Source organism: Netta rufina (genome assembly GCF_964035555.1).
Source record: "Netta rufina genome assembly, chromosome: 6".
Lineage (NCBI taxonomy): Eukaryota > Metazoa > Chordata > Aves > Anseriformes > Anatidae > Netta > Netta rufina.
In genome coordinates this window covers 9,761,069-9,779,743 of record NC_140129.1, presented here as the reverse complement: position 1 = coordinate 9,779,743, position 18,675 = coordinate 9,761,069, and the positions used below count along the sequence as shown (strand labels likewise).

Sequence of the window (18,675 nt, the reverse complement as noted above, 5' to 3'; positions counted from 1 at the left end):
CAAATACTCCCTTGAATGTTCATCATTAATTTTAAAACACTGTTTTTAACATCACCATGCGCAGCCCTCTGGAGTCAGAGTTGCACATAAGTGCTTTGATTATTTTTATGGTTCATAAATCAGTCACTGACCAATTTCCAGTTGTAGCTCGTTGGAGGTAATTGCAGAAGAAACAGCTTGACTTTTAGAACCAATTAGGCAATCACAATACATGGATCCACTCTTTTTTTTTTTTAATCAATCGCCCGAGATAATTTCACAGCAAAGTCAAAACAAACATTTGAGAGAAAGCTGATGAGCGCCGGGGGGGGCTGCCTTAACCAGGCAGATGATAGTTATGGTGAACACGGCACAAGGAGATGTTTGTTGGGGAATAACAGGAGCTAACGAAGTACTTCCGAGTCCAAATTTGGAACTACAGAGGGTACAAGAAGCAGGCTGTCAAAGCAAAGGTAATATTGCTATTTCATAGCAGGTATCTATTTAAAAGCTGGTAGCTTTAGTAAAGTAAAAATCTGAGAACTGAATGAATTAAAGCCAGCTATCCACTTTCCACCTGGGTAAGTCCAGCTTAGACCATTAGACCTAAAAAATGAGAAAAGCAAACTACCCAGATAGTTCCAGCAGGGGCATAAAGTGGCTTCTGCAGCCCCACACTTTCTGAACAGTATTTTAGAGAGAAGCATGCAAGTAAAACAATGCAGGACCTCATGGTTCAGAGACAGAAAGGTAAGTGAGCTCTTGCTGGCTCTAAAGAAGCAAAAGATTACCCAGGAGGATCAGTCAGGAAGTAGTGCATTGGTTTTTACACAGTCCCTGCTCTATGGAGCAAGCTGCTACCAGAATTTATCTGAGAATGTAGAGCTCAGGAGTGTTTCTATGGATACAGACAATATTTGCAATTGCATCACTGGTGCTAAAATACAGATTGTTTTAAAAATATTAACCTACCCATGATCATCTTCAGGGTTAAAACCCAACTTTCCTTGCAACTTGCTTAGAACATATTTAATCCAGGCACATTCCTTAGCCCCTTCCCTAGCACACAGGCTGCACCTCCCTGCAGTCCGTGGAAACATGTTCAGCAATGGGAAGTGGAAGAAAGCACCGTGCTTGATACCAAAAGTGTAAAAAAAAAAGAAAGTCACAGTAGTTTTTTTCAAAGGATTTTTCCTTCAAGAGCTCTGCTGCCACCGCAAGGATGTGGAAGATGGGACAATCTGAAAGTTTTAAAGCTTGGGTCCTCTGAAAGTTTAAGCATGTAACATACGAATGGATGTGGTAGCAGGAAACCTACAACCAAGCTGGTTTGGTTTCTGCCTGTGGCTTTTGAGGTTTTTGTTACCCATTGAAATGGCTTTATTAATGCACTCAGAATGGCTGCATCAGTAATGTTTGACAGTATTTGTTGTAGAAACCCAATACATCCCGCCCATTCTCCAAGAAAATATTTCAGCAGTATTTCAGAGCACTGTACTTGACAAAGTCGGGCACTATTCCTCCACAAAACCAGGCTGCCTTCGTATTCTCAGTGAGTGGAGTACAAAACACTGACTTTCACATCTGCCACTGGCCAGGACCGGATATTTTCCATAGTGCTACTGCGCAAATTCACATGGTATTCAGCCTGGGGAGATGAGCTACGTCCTCCCAGCCACGGTGCCCGAGTGTTGGAAAGGATTCAGGAAGGCTGGATTAGTGGGTGCGGAGATAAAAGCGAGCCGTGTCGGATCGAATGGCTCCAGTTTGCCACCAGTCACCCTCACAGACTGCTCCACGCAATTCTCTGGTGTGCAGTGATCATGTACCTACCAGAGAATGATTCATGTGGATGGCAAATCCTGTGTTTTTGTGGCTACACTGCAGATAAACCAGCACAATTCTGTGTTTTCCAGCTCAGAATTGCATGGAGCCTGCAATCCAAGCACTTGGACACCAAATTCAACAGCACTTCTCTGGGAATAGAGCTTGCAGCTTCCCGACATCCCCAGTGGCTATTTCTGCATGTTTTTTGAAGCTATTTTCCTGTTAGAGCAACGTTGCAATCACCACGTTTCTGCAGAGGCACAACTCTGAAGTCAGGACCGATGGTCAGTAATTCTGCTTAGTGATGATGTGTCAAAAATCACAGGGAGAGATCACACAACTGGTGAGAGAACACTTACTGAAACTGCATATTTTAAACGGACTCTCTGATAAACTTTACAGATTTTAAGCTATAAAATGTGACCTTGCATTTGTGGTGCTCCAATGTCCAATGGGAGTAAGGAAATCCAGATGGGATGCTAGATTTATTTTACTTTACCTTATGGAAGGTAAAAATGCCCTAAATTACTTCATAAATAATTTACTTATTATTTAAGTAACTTGACTCTCCTGGTAGCTGAGATTCCAGGATGTTTCCTCTTTGAAATCAATCACATGCAATTAGTAAACTGATGCAAGAATAGAACGGAAAAGAAAATTAATACGCATCTTCCGTCCTTGCTGAGGATAGGAAGTCAAATGCAGTGTCAATAATTATTGGCACCCATGGGCTTAACACACAGCAGTACTTTAATCCCCAGGGGAAATACCATAAACAAAGCTAGAACAGAAAAATCCATGTGCATTCTTGTTGAGTTGTAATATTGGTATTGTAATTTTCTAATTGTCTGAAGCTTAAACATTTGTCGTCCAAAAACTTTCTCTGGGAATGAAATACAGGAACAGAACCAGTTAATTTAATTACCCAGTGTCTTGATTTAAGCTAATAAAAAATTGTATTTACTGATGAAAAATAAGCAAAGAGAAAAAAAAAAACAGATGAACACACACTGATTGTACTTCACTTTTACAGGAAATCAGATCACTCATGAAGAGATTTTTAGAGACAAGTAGGTTGCATAGCTCCAAAAAGGAGATTAAGGATTCAATAAAATTCTTTTTCAATTTGCCTTTTAAAAAGAAAAACACCTGACGTGTACCCTTTATTGACCCAGTTAGTGCTCCTTGAGAAGCAATTCTGTTGGGTTTCCTGTTAAGAGCTACAGAAATTATTGCTCAGCACTCTGTGAGACTTCTGACAGCAAGGTCACATAGCAGCAAATGGACAACAAAGCAGCTTCTATCTCCAGACAGGAGCAGTTCCTGCACTGAAGCAGATGTCCTCAGTGACCATCCCAAGAGTACTTCATATGGGAGCTATGGCTCTGGACTTGTTAGCATCACCCAGCTGTTGGGGGAGCAACCTCTGAAGCCATTCTGTGATCGTGGTGGCAGTTAGTTCCCTCCTGCAGTTATCAGAACAGCTAAGACTGCCTCAATTACACAGTATTTAAGTGCAGACATGTTGCTCACTCCTTCCAACACCTGGGATGAAACAAAATTCAAGGCAGTACAGCCCAATTCTATGCACCATGTGGTGTTTCTCCCAAATGCATTGTGCCCTTTACACCTCCCCAAATCATCTCTATGCAAAAAAGAAGTTTGTGAGACAGCCTATTGATCTGTCAGAAATGTAAATGCAATGGAAATTCCAAGGGCTATGGATTACTGTTAGTCCTGCTGACATCATGCTGTCATATTTGTTGCCTGGGTTTAAAAACAGTGAAGAAATCAGATCACCTTTACTGAGAGTGTTTTTTTTTTGGGTCAAACATAGTCCTATCATTCTTTTAAACTTTTTATCAGTCAAATCAGCTACACTAAAGCTAGCAGAAGTTTCTATACTCAGCACTGTACTTGTTGCTTCAGTATTGTCACCAGCAGAACTTGAAAAACTACAAAACCACACAGCTGTTTCTACAGCAAACTGCATTACCCGTCTCTCTGCAAGTCCATAAAAGTATTTGAACAGGTACATCTAGTTTGAGGTATGGATCTAAAAGGAAACGGTACCTTTAACGTTCTAGTTGGAGCCCAGCCAGTGCCATCAATTGAATGTTCTCTCAATAAACTGAAAAAAAAAAGACAGACGTATTACACAGTGTAACTTCTAGTTAAACTTTGTCAGAAGTCTTCTCAGAAAGCATTAACACCGTTGGAAGAAATTGCACTGTTAGAGTTACAGACCTCTTACACCTGGTACTGGTGTCCTAGAACTATGTTCTTCACAGAGCTCATTACAGGTTTCCTGATCTGAGCTCAGCTTTGTTAAAAAAAAAAATCAAATTATTTTGTTTAAGTGTACCAAGTGTGACAGCAGGCCTCATGACACAGCCTGACGCTGAGCCTTTCTGTTCCCCTGAGCACAGACACACGTGTGTGCCCCAGTCCAGAACACGTTCATCTTTGGTGCCAGACCAAAGCATGCCAACAGAGCAAATCTGGTGGGAGGCACCACGTCCTGCCTCATTCGATCCCCTGAAGAGGATTTTTTTGGAGGGATAACTAATTAGCAGCAATGAGGATTAGTACCCTCTTCTGTCAAAGGACTTCAGCTGCTCAAAATCAGGTAGAATAAAATTAAATAGCTCTGGTTTGTCTCTTCAGGAAGGTTTTGTGACAGCCATAACATCGACAGATGTGTGCCAAACCTCCGGGGACCCAGAACAGGGAATTCTGAAGGCAAAATCTTAGAGGCAGCTTCTCATCTTCCAGCAGGTGAGCTGCATGGCGTGCAGAACATTTTAAGGCTTTACAGGCAAACTCAATACAGCACGTACCACCAGCTTGAAACCATGAAGCACTTTGTTAATTAGTCTGTGAAAAACGGATTGCTACAGAAGAAAAGAGTTCCTTATGAACTGCAGTACACACTCTTATCATTTATATCAATGTAAATAAAGCATGGACTTTCCTACGTGCACGCACACCGTATAGGAACGTTACACAACCTGCCTGTCATGTTAAATATTAAGTCCACTGAAATCGTTGACCCATTTACAAGATGAAAGCGTTGAGGTGCATTCAGTTGGCTGGGCATTCTTGGACCTTTTCTTGGTAAATCCATCAGCAGTTCTGAGAAGTACTGCAGCCTAGCACACAATTTAGAAGTTTCAAAAGTCTTGGAAAATTGACAAAAGAACTCTTGCTCACGTTTGTGAGAGCAAAGGCAATCATCTGAATAAGGAAGAGGATCTGGAAAACTTCAAGCATCATCTCACAATCGTGCCTTCCTCTGTTAAGAAGCAATGAAACTGAAAACATACAGTATTGAGGCACAAAAATTCATCAGCAACAGTAGCTTCTACTACTAAAGTACCAGGGTTAGAGAGAAATAGTCTTAAATTACTCTTTTTTTGTGCGACATTACTCCTGGTTCCCTGTACAGATGCTAGGACCAGGATGAATGCACTAGTCAAGACTATCCCATCTTAACTGCGCTGCTAATCTCATTTCTGTGCCTTTGAAAAGATTAAACATGTCATTAACACAAGCACAGCCCCAAAACTAATTTAAATAACATTAAAAAGAGCATATTGTGGCTGTGTCTTTTGATTGTATTACAGAAGTATAAGCAAAAATGCTACTGAACAGGCAACAGCCAGGATTCTCAGATTTTGAGGAGATAATGGGCTTTTTGAGCTTCCTTTCTGGCTGCTGCTCTGAATTCTGCTCCCCTCTTCCTACTCATACATAGCTCCCTGAGAACCTAAGAACGAGGAGTAAGTGAACACATATAATAAGAAAGCCTGAGAGTATCCACTGAGAGAGCTCAAGGTGCCTGAGCACATCAGCCAAGCCTCGTTAACACCCTTCAAGCTCCCCAAGCTCCTCTCTGTGCAAATCTCCAGCTGGGGATGCTCAGCAGCCAGGCCTGGAGAGGAGACACTCATATCCCTCGTAGAGCTCTGGCAGGAAAGCAGTGACGACAGATAATTGTACCTTTGCCTCCTGTTTCTGATCTGCTGATGTAATTCGGTTTTAGAGCAGCATCCTCTTTCTTCCTACAGATTGGGAGCGATCATTACGCCCCGAAGCAAATCCTTTTTCTGTGCAGGGTGCCTAGAAATTGCATCTCACGTTCTCCACGACGTTGACCTAGATACAACTGCCAGGCAGCTTGGAGGTCTGAACGGCGATCTGCTCTCAGCACTTCACACGAACCAACAGCAGAAGGAAGACCAAAGCCAGCAGAAAGGAGCCAAGTACATCCTGAATTAGGGGATGAGCAAGCCTCTGCGGGTAGCTCCTGTTCAAAGGGGATGAGTCCTGCTGCCACGGAGGAGCTGGTTAGCACCAAGATCTTGTATCACACAACCTGCAGAGCTTTCCTCCTCCACCTGCTGCTTCAAGACGCTGCCCTCAACAAGCTCCCAGCCAAGCTACAGGAGCCACGTGTTCTAGCAGGGACACCCGATGGGCTGGAAAACCCACCAGGTTTTTAATTTGAAGTCACTACTGTAAAACTGCCAGGACTTGGCTGCATCATAGCAGGCTGCTGGAAGGCTTATCCAGCATGATGTGCTTCTTTGTGATGCTGTAGAATGAGTGTGCCTCCAGAGAGGGAAGGGTAAGCAAATTCAGCAGTTTCAGCAGCACTTCTGACCCCTAGAGCTGGTTACTAAAGGCACTCACTGCTGCTGAAGGGACAGGAGGGTAAGTGCCAGGGTCTGAGCAGTTTACCAGGCAGGTAACCTACCTGGGAACTGGGGTGGTCGGTGAAAGAGCATTCCCAGCTGTAGTCGGATCTGACAGAAGCCAAGCACACCCTCAGTGATGGGAAGTGGGAACTGCTCCTCAGCTCTGATATCGCTAAGGAGACCTCACCAGAGCAGGATTTCAAGTCCCTGTATCTGAGTCGCCGTGGGAATACGGTGAGCTCACTATTTCTGAATGTATGGTAACCAAAACAGCCACCAAAATGCTCTGCCCTCTGTTCTGCATTCATTTCCACAAATACCTTCTCCTGCTGTGACTTCACTTGTGCATGGAGAAAAAATGAGGAAGTTTCTTTTTAAATACATAGCAGCCTAAAAAAACTACGCAGAAACAGCTACTGAGCTGGGAACTACACGGCTCTAGCAAGCTGAAAACTTTCTGAAACACCAGTTGACAAGATTATAGCTTAACTAAAAAGAAAAAACAAAGATACTGCAATGGGGGGTCAGTCCCAGAGGATGACTGCTTTACACGAACATCTCAGACAAATGTTTATCAACACAAAGCATTAGTTCCAACAGAAGTGTTGCTTTTCATATTGTTTTGCCCGGAGAAAATGAAGTGGTGGGTGCCCTGGCAGTGCCCAAGGCCAGGCTGGATGGGCTCTGAGGTTCTTCCAGCCTTCTGTGAGCCTGTGGTTCCTTTAGCCAACACAAAGCATCAGGCGAGGTAAGCTTGAATTAAGGTATGATAATACAATTATATGATAATATACCTATGATAATACAACTCGTCAGTTCCAAACACTTCTGCATTCATCACCCTTTAACACCGTGCCATGAGCTCAGGGCACCAGTGGCAGGAGGACACATCCACCAACACGGAGCAGCTCACTGTGTTTTCCTTCTGAGTATCTCGATGTTTCCTATCCACAGGTGGAGTGGAAACAACATCCGTAATTACGGTCCAGACCAAATTTGAGTAATTGTAATTCATACAGCAGAGGAATCATGTTTTTTTATGCCCAAAACTTGATGCAAATTTAATCATTTGCTGTCTTTTAAATGGGGACCATTACCTATGAAACCAAGACATACCATGGTGTAAGGTGTGTTTAGCAGAAAACAGATGGAAAAATACTGGTACTAATTTTTTTTGCTGCTTAAAAAAAACACCTGAAGCTATTTTTATGTAAATACCCTGGTAGAAGTTGATTGCAGGTACTATATATAGACTGCATTCTCTGTTATAACAGGCAGAAAGTAGTCGGGGTTATTTTAGCTTTTCCATCTAAATGGTAAGACATTTCAAAGGTTTAATATGCTTAAGTATCTGACAATCAAATAAAGCTGACATTTCAGTGCAGATGCCAAAGAAATGACTTCACTTCATTAAGCAGAATTATGATGTTCCAACACTGCATTTATCTGTCATAATTAAAACCATTTTTAAGACTCGAAACACTGAAATATCCTCAAGAGTGCAGGGAGGCTTTGTTTAACCTCGGAAGACGCAGCACTGCAGGCAGAGCTTCAACTTTCAGCTATCTTTTGGTATCCAGCATTTCCTGCTCACTGGTTCCACACAGCTCCTCTACTCACACCTTTACTCAGTCTTTTAGGCTAACAACATCCAGGCTCTGACCCTGTCTAACGCCAGGTACATGCTGAGCTGTCCGAGGCTGGTTCCCATCACCCTTTGATGGCGTTAGCTTCTCGGAGGCACGGATCAGCCCCCAGAGGCTAAAAGCACTGATATCAGCTCATTAGCTGTTATCAACCCACCAGCTTCACCTGCCTAGAAAGGGAGAGACTACCCTGAGAAAGCTTCATTTGTAGCCAGGACCTCGTTCACAGCACTAAAATGATTTTTAAACCTAGAGGGGAAAAAAACATCTATCTTTTAAGCACTAATTTGCTACACATGGTGCTAACTGGTTTGGATTTTCAGAGCAGCCTTCAGTCGTTCTTCCATTGCTTATGCTTCATTTCATTTGTGTCCCATTAACTTGAGAAATGAGGGCCATGCTTCTCATGTCTGTTTATGTTTACTTTCTGGCCAATTTCACCATCCGGCACTCGAGATGAAACGGTGAATTTACGAAGTTTCAGAAAAACTGATTTTGAGGAGGAAACATTTACTGTCAGGCAAAAAGGCAGAGCACCATAAACTCGTCCCTTTTGTAAAAGTGAGCTTTCGTGCTTCCTATTTTGACTTACACCTACCCAATTCCCTTTTGCTATAACAAGTGTGTCTTTTAGCAGATATTAAATGTGAAAATAACAGCAAATACAGAATCGTTACTGTCAAAGTTAAATTATTTGTTTTCCTTTTATGAAATAGAGTTTCCAAGCACTTAACACGTTTGGAAATAAAATAACTGAAGCCTTCAGTCCTTTCAAATCCTGAGGACTATTCGTCTACGAAGGGAGGAAAAGTAAAATAAATAAATAAATAAATTCTCTAGATTGGATTTTATACTTTTACCCTAAATAGAACAAAATGTTAAGACCGAACCTAAAGAGCCAGATTCTACCCAGTCTCTAAAGCACAACAAGAACACTTTCAGTACATTTGTGTGGTCCTATGGGTCACATGCCAGTCTAATTTCCAAAATCTGTTGAAGAAGTAATACTGACATGAAAATTACATGCAACATTTTATGACACAAAGGCATAAAAAAAAACGCTGTTGCTACCTTAAGCAGATTTCTCCCATCTCTGTAATGTTCGGATGCCAGATTCTTGTCAAGCATTTTACTTTTGGAGGCTGTCAGGATAGAAAACAAATTGCAACGTTATCCTTTAAAATAAAGCCAAATCACTGCTACAAGTCACAGAACTGCAAAGGGAAATGTATTTGATATTCACAGCCTAGGTTCGCATGTTAAAGACCCCAATAATATAATCTACAGGAGGTAGATTATATTATATTAATATATAATATTAATAATACAATATTAATGTAATAATTATATTATTACACCAGCTTTCTCTGCCCTTTTAGCTTCTCTCCACTCTTTACAAATCATGGGCTGGTACCGGGCCTTTTCCTAGAAAAAAGCAATTTTGAAGAAAGACAAGAAAATGTACACTCTTCTCCTACCTCCTTCAGGGAAAGGAAACCAAAAACCACTCGATGTTATTTAGTTTCTCAACACTTAACTAGTAAGACAACAATTTGAACTGCATAACTACTAAGTGTTTTTCTACATGGTTTATCCAAGTTTTGGGGGGTTTGTTAAAAAAAACAGCAGAGGGTGTAATGATAAGTGAATAGGAGTAGTAAGAGAAATGTGAAGAAGGGCAGTTATACCCAAACTCAAGATATTAAGTTAAAAAGACTTGTTTTCAGGCAAGACCACCGGATTTCTCAATTGCACAGTGAGTTTTGAAATACAGATCCTTAAAACACAGCCTCGTTTCCTCTACTTTTGGAAGTAAACAAAGCACAGGTCATAAAAACACCAGTAGCTAAGCAACAGCACACGATCCCATCCCTGTTCTCCAGCTGAGGATGTGCAGCTTTCAATCAAGCAGATTAGTTTTTACAGTAGGCATACTGGACCATCAGCCCGGCCCAGTCTAAGAGCTGTATCTGCATGGCGGTGTGTTTTGGCTCGCTGCTTTTTTCTCAGTTCCCCAAAATCTCCGTAAAATATTGAGATGCACATTAGAAACTTATATCAAATAATATTTGATATATACTTAAAGTTTGATATTTAACAGCGGTCCAACAACTGCTCAACATCCAGCCCTCAGGGCACCGGCTGCCTGTTACCGAACAGCAAGGGGAATGCTGATAACATTTTCCAACTTTTTAACCTTTAAAATCCCCAAATGTTCACCTTGGAAGCTTTCTAAGAGCCCAACCTTCCGGCAGCTACGCCCTCACACTGTTTTGAAAGATGTCTGGCTCTCAAAAAAGGGGAAAGCAGCGGTATTCATTCCGTGCTGGTAGCTCGAGATAAAAGAGCAAATTTCACCATACGTGCCTTCAGACAGAGAATGTAGTAATGAATAGAAAAAGTGAGTTCTACGCAAACTAAATCTTTACAAAAAATCCCTAAATCCTCACAGTTACTCAGAGCGAAGTAACTTGTCTCAATTTTGAGTAATACGGTTACAAAAGAATTCATTTATCCTTTCACCACAGCGCTTTTCATCTCTACAAATTAGAAAAACCCACTCCTGACAGTAAGACAAAGGTTTTCTTTTTCTCTCCCCTTCTCCTTCTGTTCGGAAGACAAGCAGGACACCTGCAGCACTGCCACAAACCGTCCTTCAGACAGAACTTCTTTGAGCAATCATTGAGTTTTCCTTAAATCAGGGAACCCACACAAGCTTTCCTTGCCGTGATGTTTCCCTTGAGCACCTCGAACCACCTCCAGGTCATACACGGGACACTTTGCCCAGCAAAGCTTAAAAAAATCCATGTACTTTGCTGTTTATAAGCTCACCTTTCCCCTCAGGTGCTGGAGGATGCATGCGTAGATCCAAACTCAAACACAGCAGCAAATTGAGTGATTTCCTTCTCCATCCCTAAGCAGCCACTGATATTTTCTTATTTGCCAGAAGAACCAAGAAGAGCAGCTCTGCTGCTAAATCCCTGGCTTTTGGCCTCTGCCTAAGGCATCCCATGTCATAAAAACCTTGGAAAACCGCAGAGTCCCTAAGCCTCTCTACGCCAACAACATGACAGATGAAAACCACGGGAGCTGCAAACCAGGCCTGGCTCGTGGAGTCACATTGGTTTTATGTCCTCGTCAAACCACATCTGTGCTATTTATCAGGTTTGGTTCCTTAAAGCACCAGGTCCCAGTCTTGCAGCACTCATTGCTTCATTAGCTGGCACCTCAAGGCAGAAAAAAATTGTTTTAAATCGTACATCCCCTGGACAGTGGATTTTTTAAATTAAATTAAAATAAAAAACAATTATTCCCATTTCTGAATGTCTCCTGTTTCTGGGTAGCTGGTCAATGAATAAAGCAGTGCTTGGGAAACAGATGCTGCAGAGCCAGGGGTCGGGCAGCAGCCCGTGGCACTGAAGGCATCTGCTGTGCACTCCACCACCACTTGGCTTGCCAGTCCCCAGCTTCCTCTGATGTCTCTGATGTTGGTGACAGCAGCGTTCATTCCCGGAGCTCTGTGTGAGCACAAACCCTGGCAAGCCTCTCCTCGCCGTTCACAAACACAAAGGTTTGTGTACTAAGGGCAGCTTCCTGCGTGTTTTTGCAGGCAAGAAGCACACAGTCGCTTTTTTTTCCCCCAAATATGTAGTGTTTAACAGCACAGTGGGTGCACCCACATTCCCTACCTGGGACAGCAGGGAGCCCTCGTATAGAAGCCAACACTGAAATTTCTTCCAGTACTTCAGCAATTACCTCTACACCACAATTGAGGAAAAAATTGGAGCTTTAAAAGCAATTCAGAAAAGGTAAAGTTAAGCATTGACCTTCTAGAGACTTTTAATGCCACAAGAAGAGCCCTGATGGCTAAACATCAATCCCCTTCCTTCTACCAGCACAGCATCTTACCACAGAGTAGCTCTGATTTCAGGGGGAAAAAGGCCTCCCGGGACAATTTTTTTTCTCTTTTTGTATTCAGACCATGGCCAGTGCTTACGGGAAAAGCTAACAGAGTCTGGAAAACATCAGAAGCTCAAGCCTACCAGTTTTCTGTGTCTTGCCCGTAAAACAGTGCTATAAAAATGAAGCAAGTCTTGGCTGTGAAGAGAAATCAAGGCGACCAGAAGACTTTGGATGTGAGCAGAGGGCTCTGCAGGCACCAGGGTTTCCTAAGGCAGGCAGCCTGAATCAGATGCGTACGGAAGGAACAGATCTGAGGTGCACAGATTCCTTTTGGAATATATTTTTGGGTGAATTCCTCCCTTCAGGATGTTTTTTACCCCATCTGTCCCTGGAAAACAGGCCTGCCCGTTCAGGACCACATGAATACACTCGCATCCTTGTCACCAACTGTGCTTCCCTCCTTAGGGCTGCAGGAAGCATTCAGTTTAGTTAATTATGGATACAGCAGCAGAACCCTTACAATACTTTATTTCCTTACAGCTGATCAGAACAAGCATCCCCGGTACCACACAGAGCAGCTCAGCGATGCTGCAGTGCCTGATGAGCCAGCTGGGTGCTCTGCTCACAAAAAAAGAGGCAGCTCTTCATGAGAGCTCGCTCCAGAGCATCCCCCCCACACTTTAGGCTCTTGAATCTTTGCCCAGAGGAAGTGTATGGCCGAGGTGCCAGGAGCTGGAGCACGCCTGACTCAGGAATACACAGAGCAGAGGATGAGTTACTTCCCTACGTTCACTTCTTACCCAGAAATGAAGTCAGCTCCCAGCGCTTCGCTCCCTGGACAGAGCAGCACGCCCCAGCTGCACATCACAACACAAAGCCTTCCACGTCTTCCCTCTGCCATCATCCTACACAGCTGCTTCTTTTTCCAAGGCGAAAGCTGACTGCTTGCTCATGAGGAACGAAGGGGGAAGACAATTCCCCAGGGGAGCAATGAACATAAGGGATGTGGGCAACAGCTGGCTACAGAAATTATAGGATGCTGTTACAGAAACTACATTACAAATTACGCATTTGGTAGCATTAAAACCAGATTTTTTTCTGATATACAAGCTCAAGAAATTAACTGGAAAATGATGGCTATAATGACCTGCCTGGTGCTTATACTGCTACCAACACAGCCATGCTCAGCATCACTGCAGGCAGCTTGATGCAGATGTGCAATATCCCAACCTCACCTGCAGGCTGGAAGAGCACTGGCCCCTCTAAAGAGAGGTTAAAAACGTCACCACCGCTGATCTCAGTTTCCTCCTGCCTGGCAGAAAAACAAACCAGACTATTTTCACAATATTTCTGAATATATACACGTTCGTTAATAACCTGGCCAGCCCTCGACATTCAGCCACCTGCATTTTGCTTTTTTTAAATAAATAGCACAAAGGCAAACTTCACCTTTGTGCTGAATGAGGCAGGTGCTCAGGATTCAGAAATCTCTTAGTAACATTTGCTGTCAATTTTCTGTCAATGTTGAGCAGGGAGCCATAACAAACCAGAAGATTTTTTAATTATAGCAATTAAACAGATCTAAATTAACATTGTGTTCTCCTGTTACCACGTAGCGAGTACTTTCCTGCAACAGCATTGTGCAGGTGAATACCTTAAATTCAGGAGTTCAAGAAATTAAACTGAGTATAGAGATTTTGTGTATTACCCTTACGCCCAGCATTGCCATAGTGGTTAAACTCTTACTGAAGATGACTAAAAAAAAAAAATCAGGCAGGTGAGAACATCAGAGGGTTCCCCCTCCATGTTTTTCAGCTACGTGATGGCTCAGTTTATTCAAGTTTGCAGAAGGATGCAGACATTTAAGTGGCTACCTATATATCTATGTAGTGACCACCTATATATCAATAGTAGGCACGAAACCACACGCAAGTGTGGAAAACTCACCACGTGAAATTCTCTGGGGAGGTTACAAGGGGAGCTTCAAAGCAAAAAGAAACACAACTGGAAACACCAGATGTACTAATAGAAGCCTATCGATAGACACCCAGGATTCATCGTTTGGTTTTGACCAGTCCCAATAAAACACTGAACTGCAGGAGTTTCAAATCCCCAAAGAGCATTACTTCTCTCTTTACCTGTTCCCAAAGCAAAGGGAAAAGGTCCTCCACAAGCAGGACCCTTTTAAAAGCTACAGTGCACGTCCCCTGCATTTGTTGACTATAAATAAAGGAACATTAGGAAACTTGTGAAGGCATCTTCTAGAATGCCAACCCAATTATTTTGTTATATATAAACAAACTAACGATGCTGTGACTGCAGCTACTACGTAGATATGTTGCTGGATCTAGGCCTGGTGCATCTGAACACAAGTCGAAGGTCTTCTCGGACACATTTCTCCAGCATCCTCCCCTATCCATTTTTCAGCCTCTAAGCTACCACCACCAGAGGCCAGAAAACGGAAAGAAGAGATGTTAAATAAAGTTACAAAACCAGGCAAAATCGTTTAGTTTGAACATTTTTAAAGAAAGTAAGGCTTCCTTGGTAATTCATGCCTCTAAATGCAATTATTGCAACTCAAACGCCCAAATGAATATAGTTTCCTTACATATCAAATTATCAGAACACAGAACAGCAAGAGTAATTCAGGAGAACCAGACATATGCCCCAGCTGCTTTCCATTTTTGAGTCAATCTTTTCCTTTTTGACAGCTAAACTCTGAAAACAACGTCTGAAGTTATTTTTATCGTAATTGTACCTCCACCTCCCTTGCCAGGATCTGCAGCTTTAGCAGGGGATAATACTGAAATAACGTTTCTCATGCTTCAGAAGTTCTCCGGAGCTTTCTTTTTATCTATAATATATGGCAATCATTTGGGGGTCCTCTGGAGAGGCTGAGGGACCTGGGTTTGTTCAGCCTGGAGAAGGGAAGGCAAAAGGACCTTACTGCTGTCTGCACCTCCCTAAAGGGACAGTCTACAGGGCTCAGACTCTTCTCCGAGGTGCACGGAGATAAAGGAAGAGGTGGCAGACAAGCTGCAACAAGGGAAATTCTGACCTAAGAAAAAAAATCACAAGGGTAATCAAACATCAGAAGAGAGGCACAGAAAGGCTGCGCAATCCTCATCCTCAGGTTTTCAAACCCCACCTGGCCAAGGCTTTGAGCAACCAGATCCTATTTTAATGCTACCCCAGCTCGAAGCAGGACTTAGGGGACCTGCAAACGTTCCAGACATCCAAGATTCTTCTACATTTCTACAATATCTAGCAACAGGCAGAAGACCCTTTCTTAATCTCACTGCCAGCTTCCCTCTCAAATCCTATTAGGTAGAAAGGAAATTAACGACTACTGGACTGATGAGAGACACTCACCACCATATTGTAGGCATCAGGAACTTCAATTTCAAATTGAAACTTTCCACCTTGGTAATAGCCCTCATCTAGGAAAGAAAAAACAATAAATATTAAAATGGTTACCTAAGAAAATAAGGGATGCCATGTAATACATACACATCATTTCGTAACAAAGATTCAAGAAACAACATTAGTTTATCACCAAAAATTTAAAAAAAAATACCAAAATGCTAGCTGCCTGCTACTCCAAAGGGTATGAACATGGTGTTTTTCACCCTCCCCAACACCTGTACAGCAGAAATTATCAAATCAGAAGAGCCCACAGCCCCAGACCTGTAGGATCACAGCACCAGGTGACACGAAGCTGGACAAACCTTTGAACTTCTCGTGTTTGTCTCCACAAAACTGTGCCACACAATGGCCACAGGGCTAGTGGTACTCCAAATCCAGCTCTCAGGAGGAGCTGGTTATGGATGGTGCTTGCCAATGCACGCTAAATCCTGCTCAAGCCCTTCATCCTCAGCCTTGAGCTGGCAATTACTTACCCTAATAGAAATAACGGTGTGCGAGAGCATGCTTCGCAGCGTGCTGTAATGAAAAGGCAAGTCAGGCCTTCCAGCTGACAATTATCCCCTGATGATGTATCAGTCAGGGAAATCTGCCTGCCTCTGCCAACCTCAGACTCGATGCTGAGTTATCAGAGCTGCTGGATTGTAAAATATAAATTCTGGAGATATCTAGCTAGGTGTAACCAGAGATAATACAGTAGGCATCAGTCAGCCTGCAGCTCCTGAGGTCCTGAGCTCCCCATCCACATCCACCTGCACGGAGCTGCAAGCCTGACCTGTTGCAGATCTCATGTTAATAGCCTGCCCAGAACACAGTTTTTTCAAATACATCCTCCGTTTCCACTCCAATTCAATTGTGAAGTGTTTGATTTATTAAGCAGACCTCTCCGGCACGCTGCTAACGCCTTGCCAGCGAGTAACTGCACGTGCACTGATTTTTATGGAAAAAAAGGCAAGTCGAAGCATTTATTTGTTTCTAAACGTACTAGAGATTAAAAAAAATGAGTAAAGCAAGCCATTTCTAGAGAATCACATCTGTAAGAGGCGAGTTATACCAATATCCTTTCAATGAAAGTGCTCCAAATTCACCAAACACTTGAGGCAAGATGCTGTTGCAAGGAAGAATGGTGGCATAACACTGCTTGGTGTTCAAAGAGCCCAGCCACCACCGAGCTACCCTGTAGGACGCAGCTGATGCTTCATTTTTATAGGTTATCCACCAGCTAGCACCATGTACCAGCCTTTCAACCAGGATGCAGGAACCCACACGATGCCACTCTGTGTAAAACCCTAGTGGGAAAATCAGATTCAGGGCTCTTTCGGTGAGCCTAACAGCACAACTAACACCCGATGGGAATTTGGTGCTTGCTACAGCACAAAGCACGTCCCTCGAAGCCTCCCACCAGCCTCCTGGCTGCCCTTTGGCTCGCAGGCACTTCTCAGGCTATCACCTCCCAGCTGAAGCCATGGCACGCAACGCCCACGTGTGAACACCCAGGGAGAAGGCTGCTGCAAGGTAAAAGCAGCAGCAACGCTGGGGAGGCTGCTGGTGAAGCCCGGCAGTGGGAAGTTATTTCCCCTGGCTTCGTTTCAATAGTTCCAGGATTTGCTGGCCTGGGAGCGCAGCGCACAGCAGCCCTTCGTGCTCCACCCCTGCTAATGTGAAATAGATGCCTGCTGATGGATGGAGCTGCATGTGCCTCATGTCAGAGCAACCCGCAGATTTAACCAATCTTCGCTGTAATCCAATTGTCCAAAAGAAACATTCAAAAACGGCTCCAGGGGAGGAGAGCTTGCCAGAAGGCTGTCAGATTGCTGCCAGCCCGACGGCGAGAGAAAAGCCATGCTCCACGTCCCCACGCACCGAAACAACCAGCCCCACAGCCTCCCTGGGCGGCAGCATTAATTAATGTACGTCCTCACCTACAGGCACAGGCAGCGAGATTGCTGTTGAGATTGCTCAGGAGATGCACAAGGAGAGGGAAAAAAAAAGCTGAAGGGCGGTTCTTCACTCTCTCTGCTGAATCCCACGATGCAGACACAGCCCAGGGTAGCTTTTGTCTGGGGCCCCCCGCAGGAGGAGGACGGGATCTGTTAGAGCAGGTCCAGAGGAGGGCCAAGAAGATGATCAGAGGGCTGGAGCACCTCTCCTCTTAGAAGGGTAAAACATTTCTTCCCTACCTTCTTTTATTGAAACAATTCTTCCTGTATGCTTGTAGATCTTTTCACTAAAACCCCAAATCCCAAATCCCAACCCCCTTGATTTTTCAGCCATGTAACTGTGCTGCAAAAAAAAAAAAATGAAGTTCTGGCAAAGTTAACAGCGAGAAAAGCCCTGTAATGGTCAATTAAAATAGCTTTAGCTCATAACCTGCCCACTTATGAGAGACTTTTCCAAAAAGGGAACAAGCCTCAGCTCCTGATTTTCTCCTGCTGCTTAAATTTCTGTCTTCAAGCTGTATTAACATTCCTCCCACTTCAGTCTTGAGTTTCATTACTACCAGCCCGACTCCGATCGTAGTTTGTGTTTGCGAGGTGGTTTGATGGTTAAAAGTGCTGTGAAGATGCAAAGTTATTCTGCTGCTTTAAAAGAAAACGCGTGATAATTAGGGCAGGCCACAAAGGATGGGCTTTTGACAGCAGCTCCTTGAATCAGCACTGCTGATTGCTCAGCCATGCTCGCTGACATTCGGCATTTCATGGCATGCCAAACAGAAAACAGGCTCTGTAGGAATTCCCTGAAGAATGCGACTCAAAGAAGCACACCAACCCGAACCTCCCCAACCGTCTGGGAGATCCCATTAACTCTACACCTTCCTCTGGTTGTCTCCGTGTACAAGCTACCCAACTCACCCTCCCCTGCAAAGTCATTACTGTGTCTCAGCTTCCAATTTTGGGCTCCAAGCGGAGCAGGAGCACCTGGGTTGTAGCAGCCATCTCTTTATTTCGTCTGGCTTTGGATCCAATAAGGTGCTGGTGCAGAAATAAGAGGCAAATGGTGCCATAAGGGCATTTTTCCAACGGCAGAACAATTGCTTCGATGGCACAAGGGACAGAACAATTGCTTCAGACAGCAGCAAAAGCCAGCAGAACCTGCCTCAGGAACACGCAGCCTGCACACAATATGGCAATAAAATCTATTTTTTTAGCCATTTTCTCTGCTATACCTCATCTCATCGGGCACCGCACAGAGCTGCA

At 43.6% G+C, this 18,675-nt stretch overlaps 1 protein-coding gene across 1 annotated transcript in view; it reads right to left on the bottom strand.

Annotated features, from left to right (window-relative positions):
* Window positions 1–18,675, bottom strand: part of UBE2F (ubiquitin conjugating enzyme E2 F (putative)) — a 61,103-nt gene that overhangs the window by 30,224 nt on the left and 12,204 nt on the right. Inside the window, exons 5-7 of the mRNA XM_084289292.1 lie at window positions 15,428–15,495; window positions 9,224–9,294; window positions 3,880–3,937 (exon numbers count right to left, since the gene is read on the bottom strand). Coding sequence (XP_084145418.1) covers window positions 3,880–3,937; window positions 9,224–9,294; window positions 15,428–15,495 — 197 coding nt within the window. The remainder of the gene's footprint in view (window positions 1–3,879; window positions 3,938–9,223; window positions 9,295–15,427; window positions 15,496–18,675) is intronic.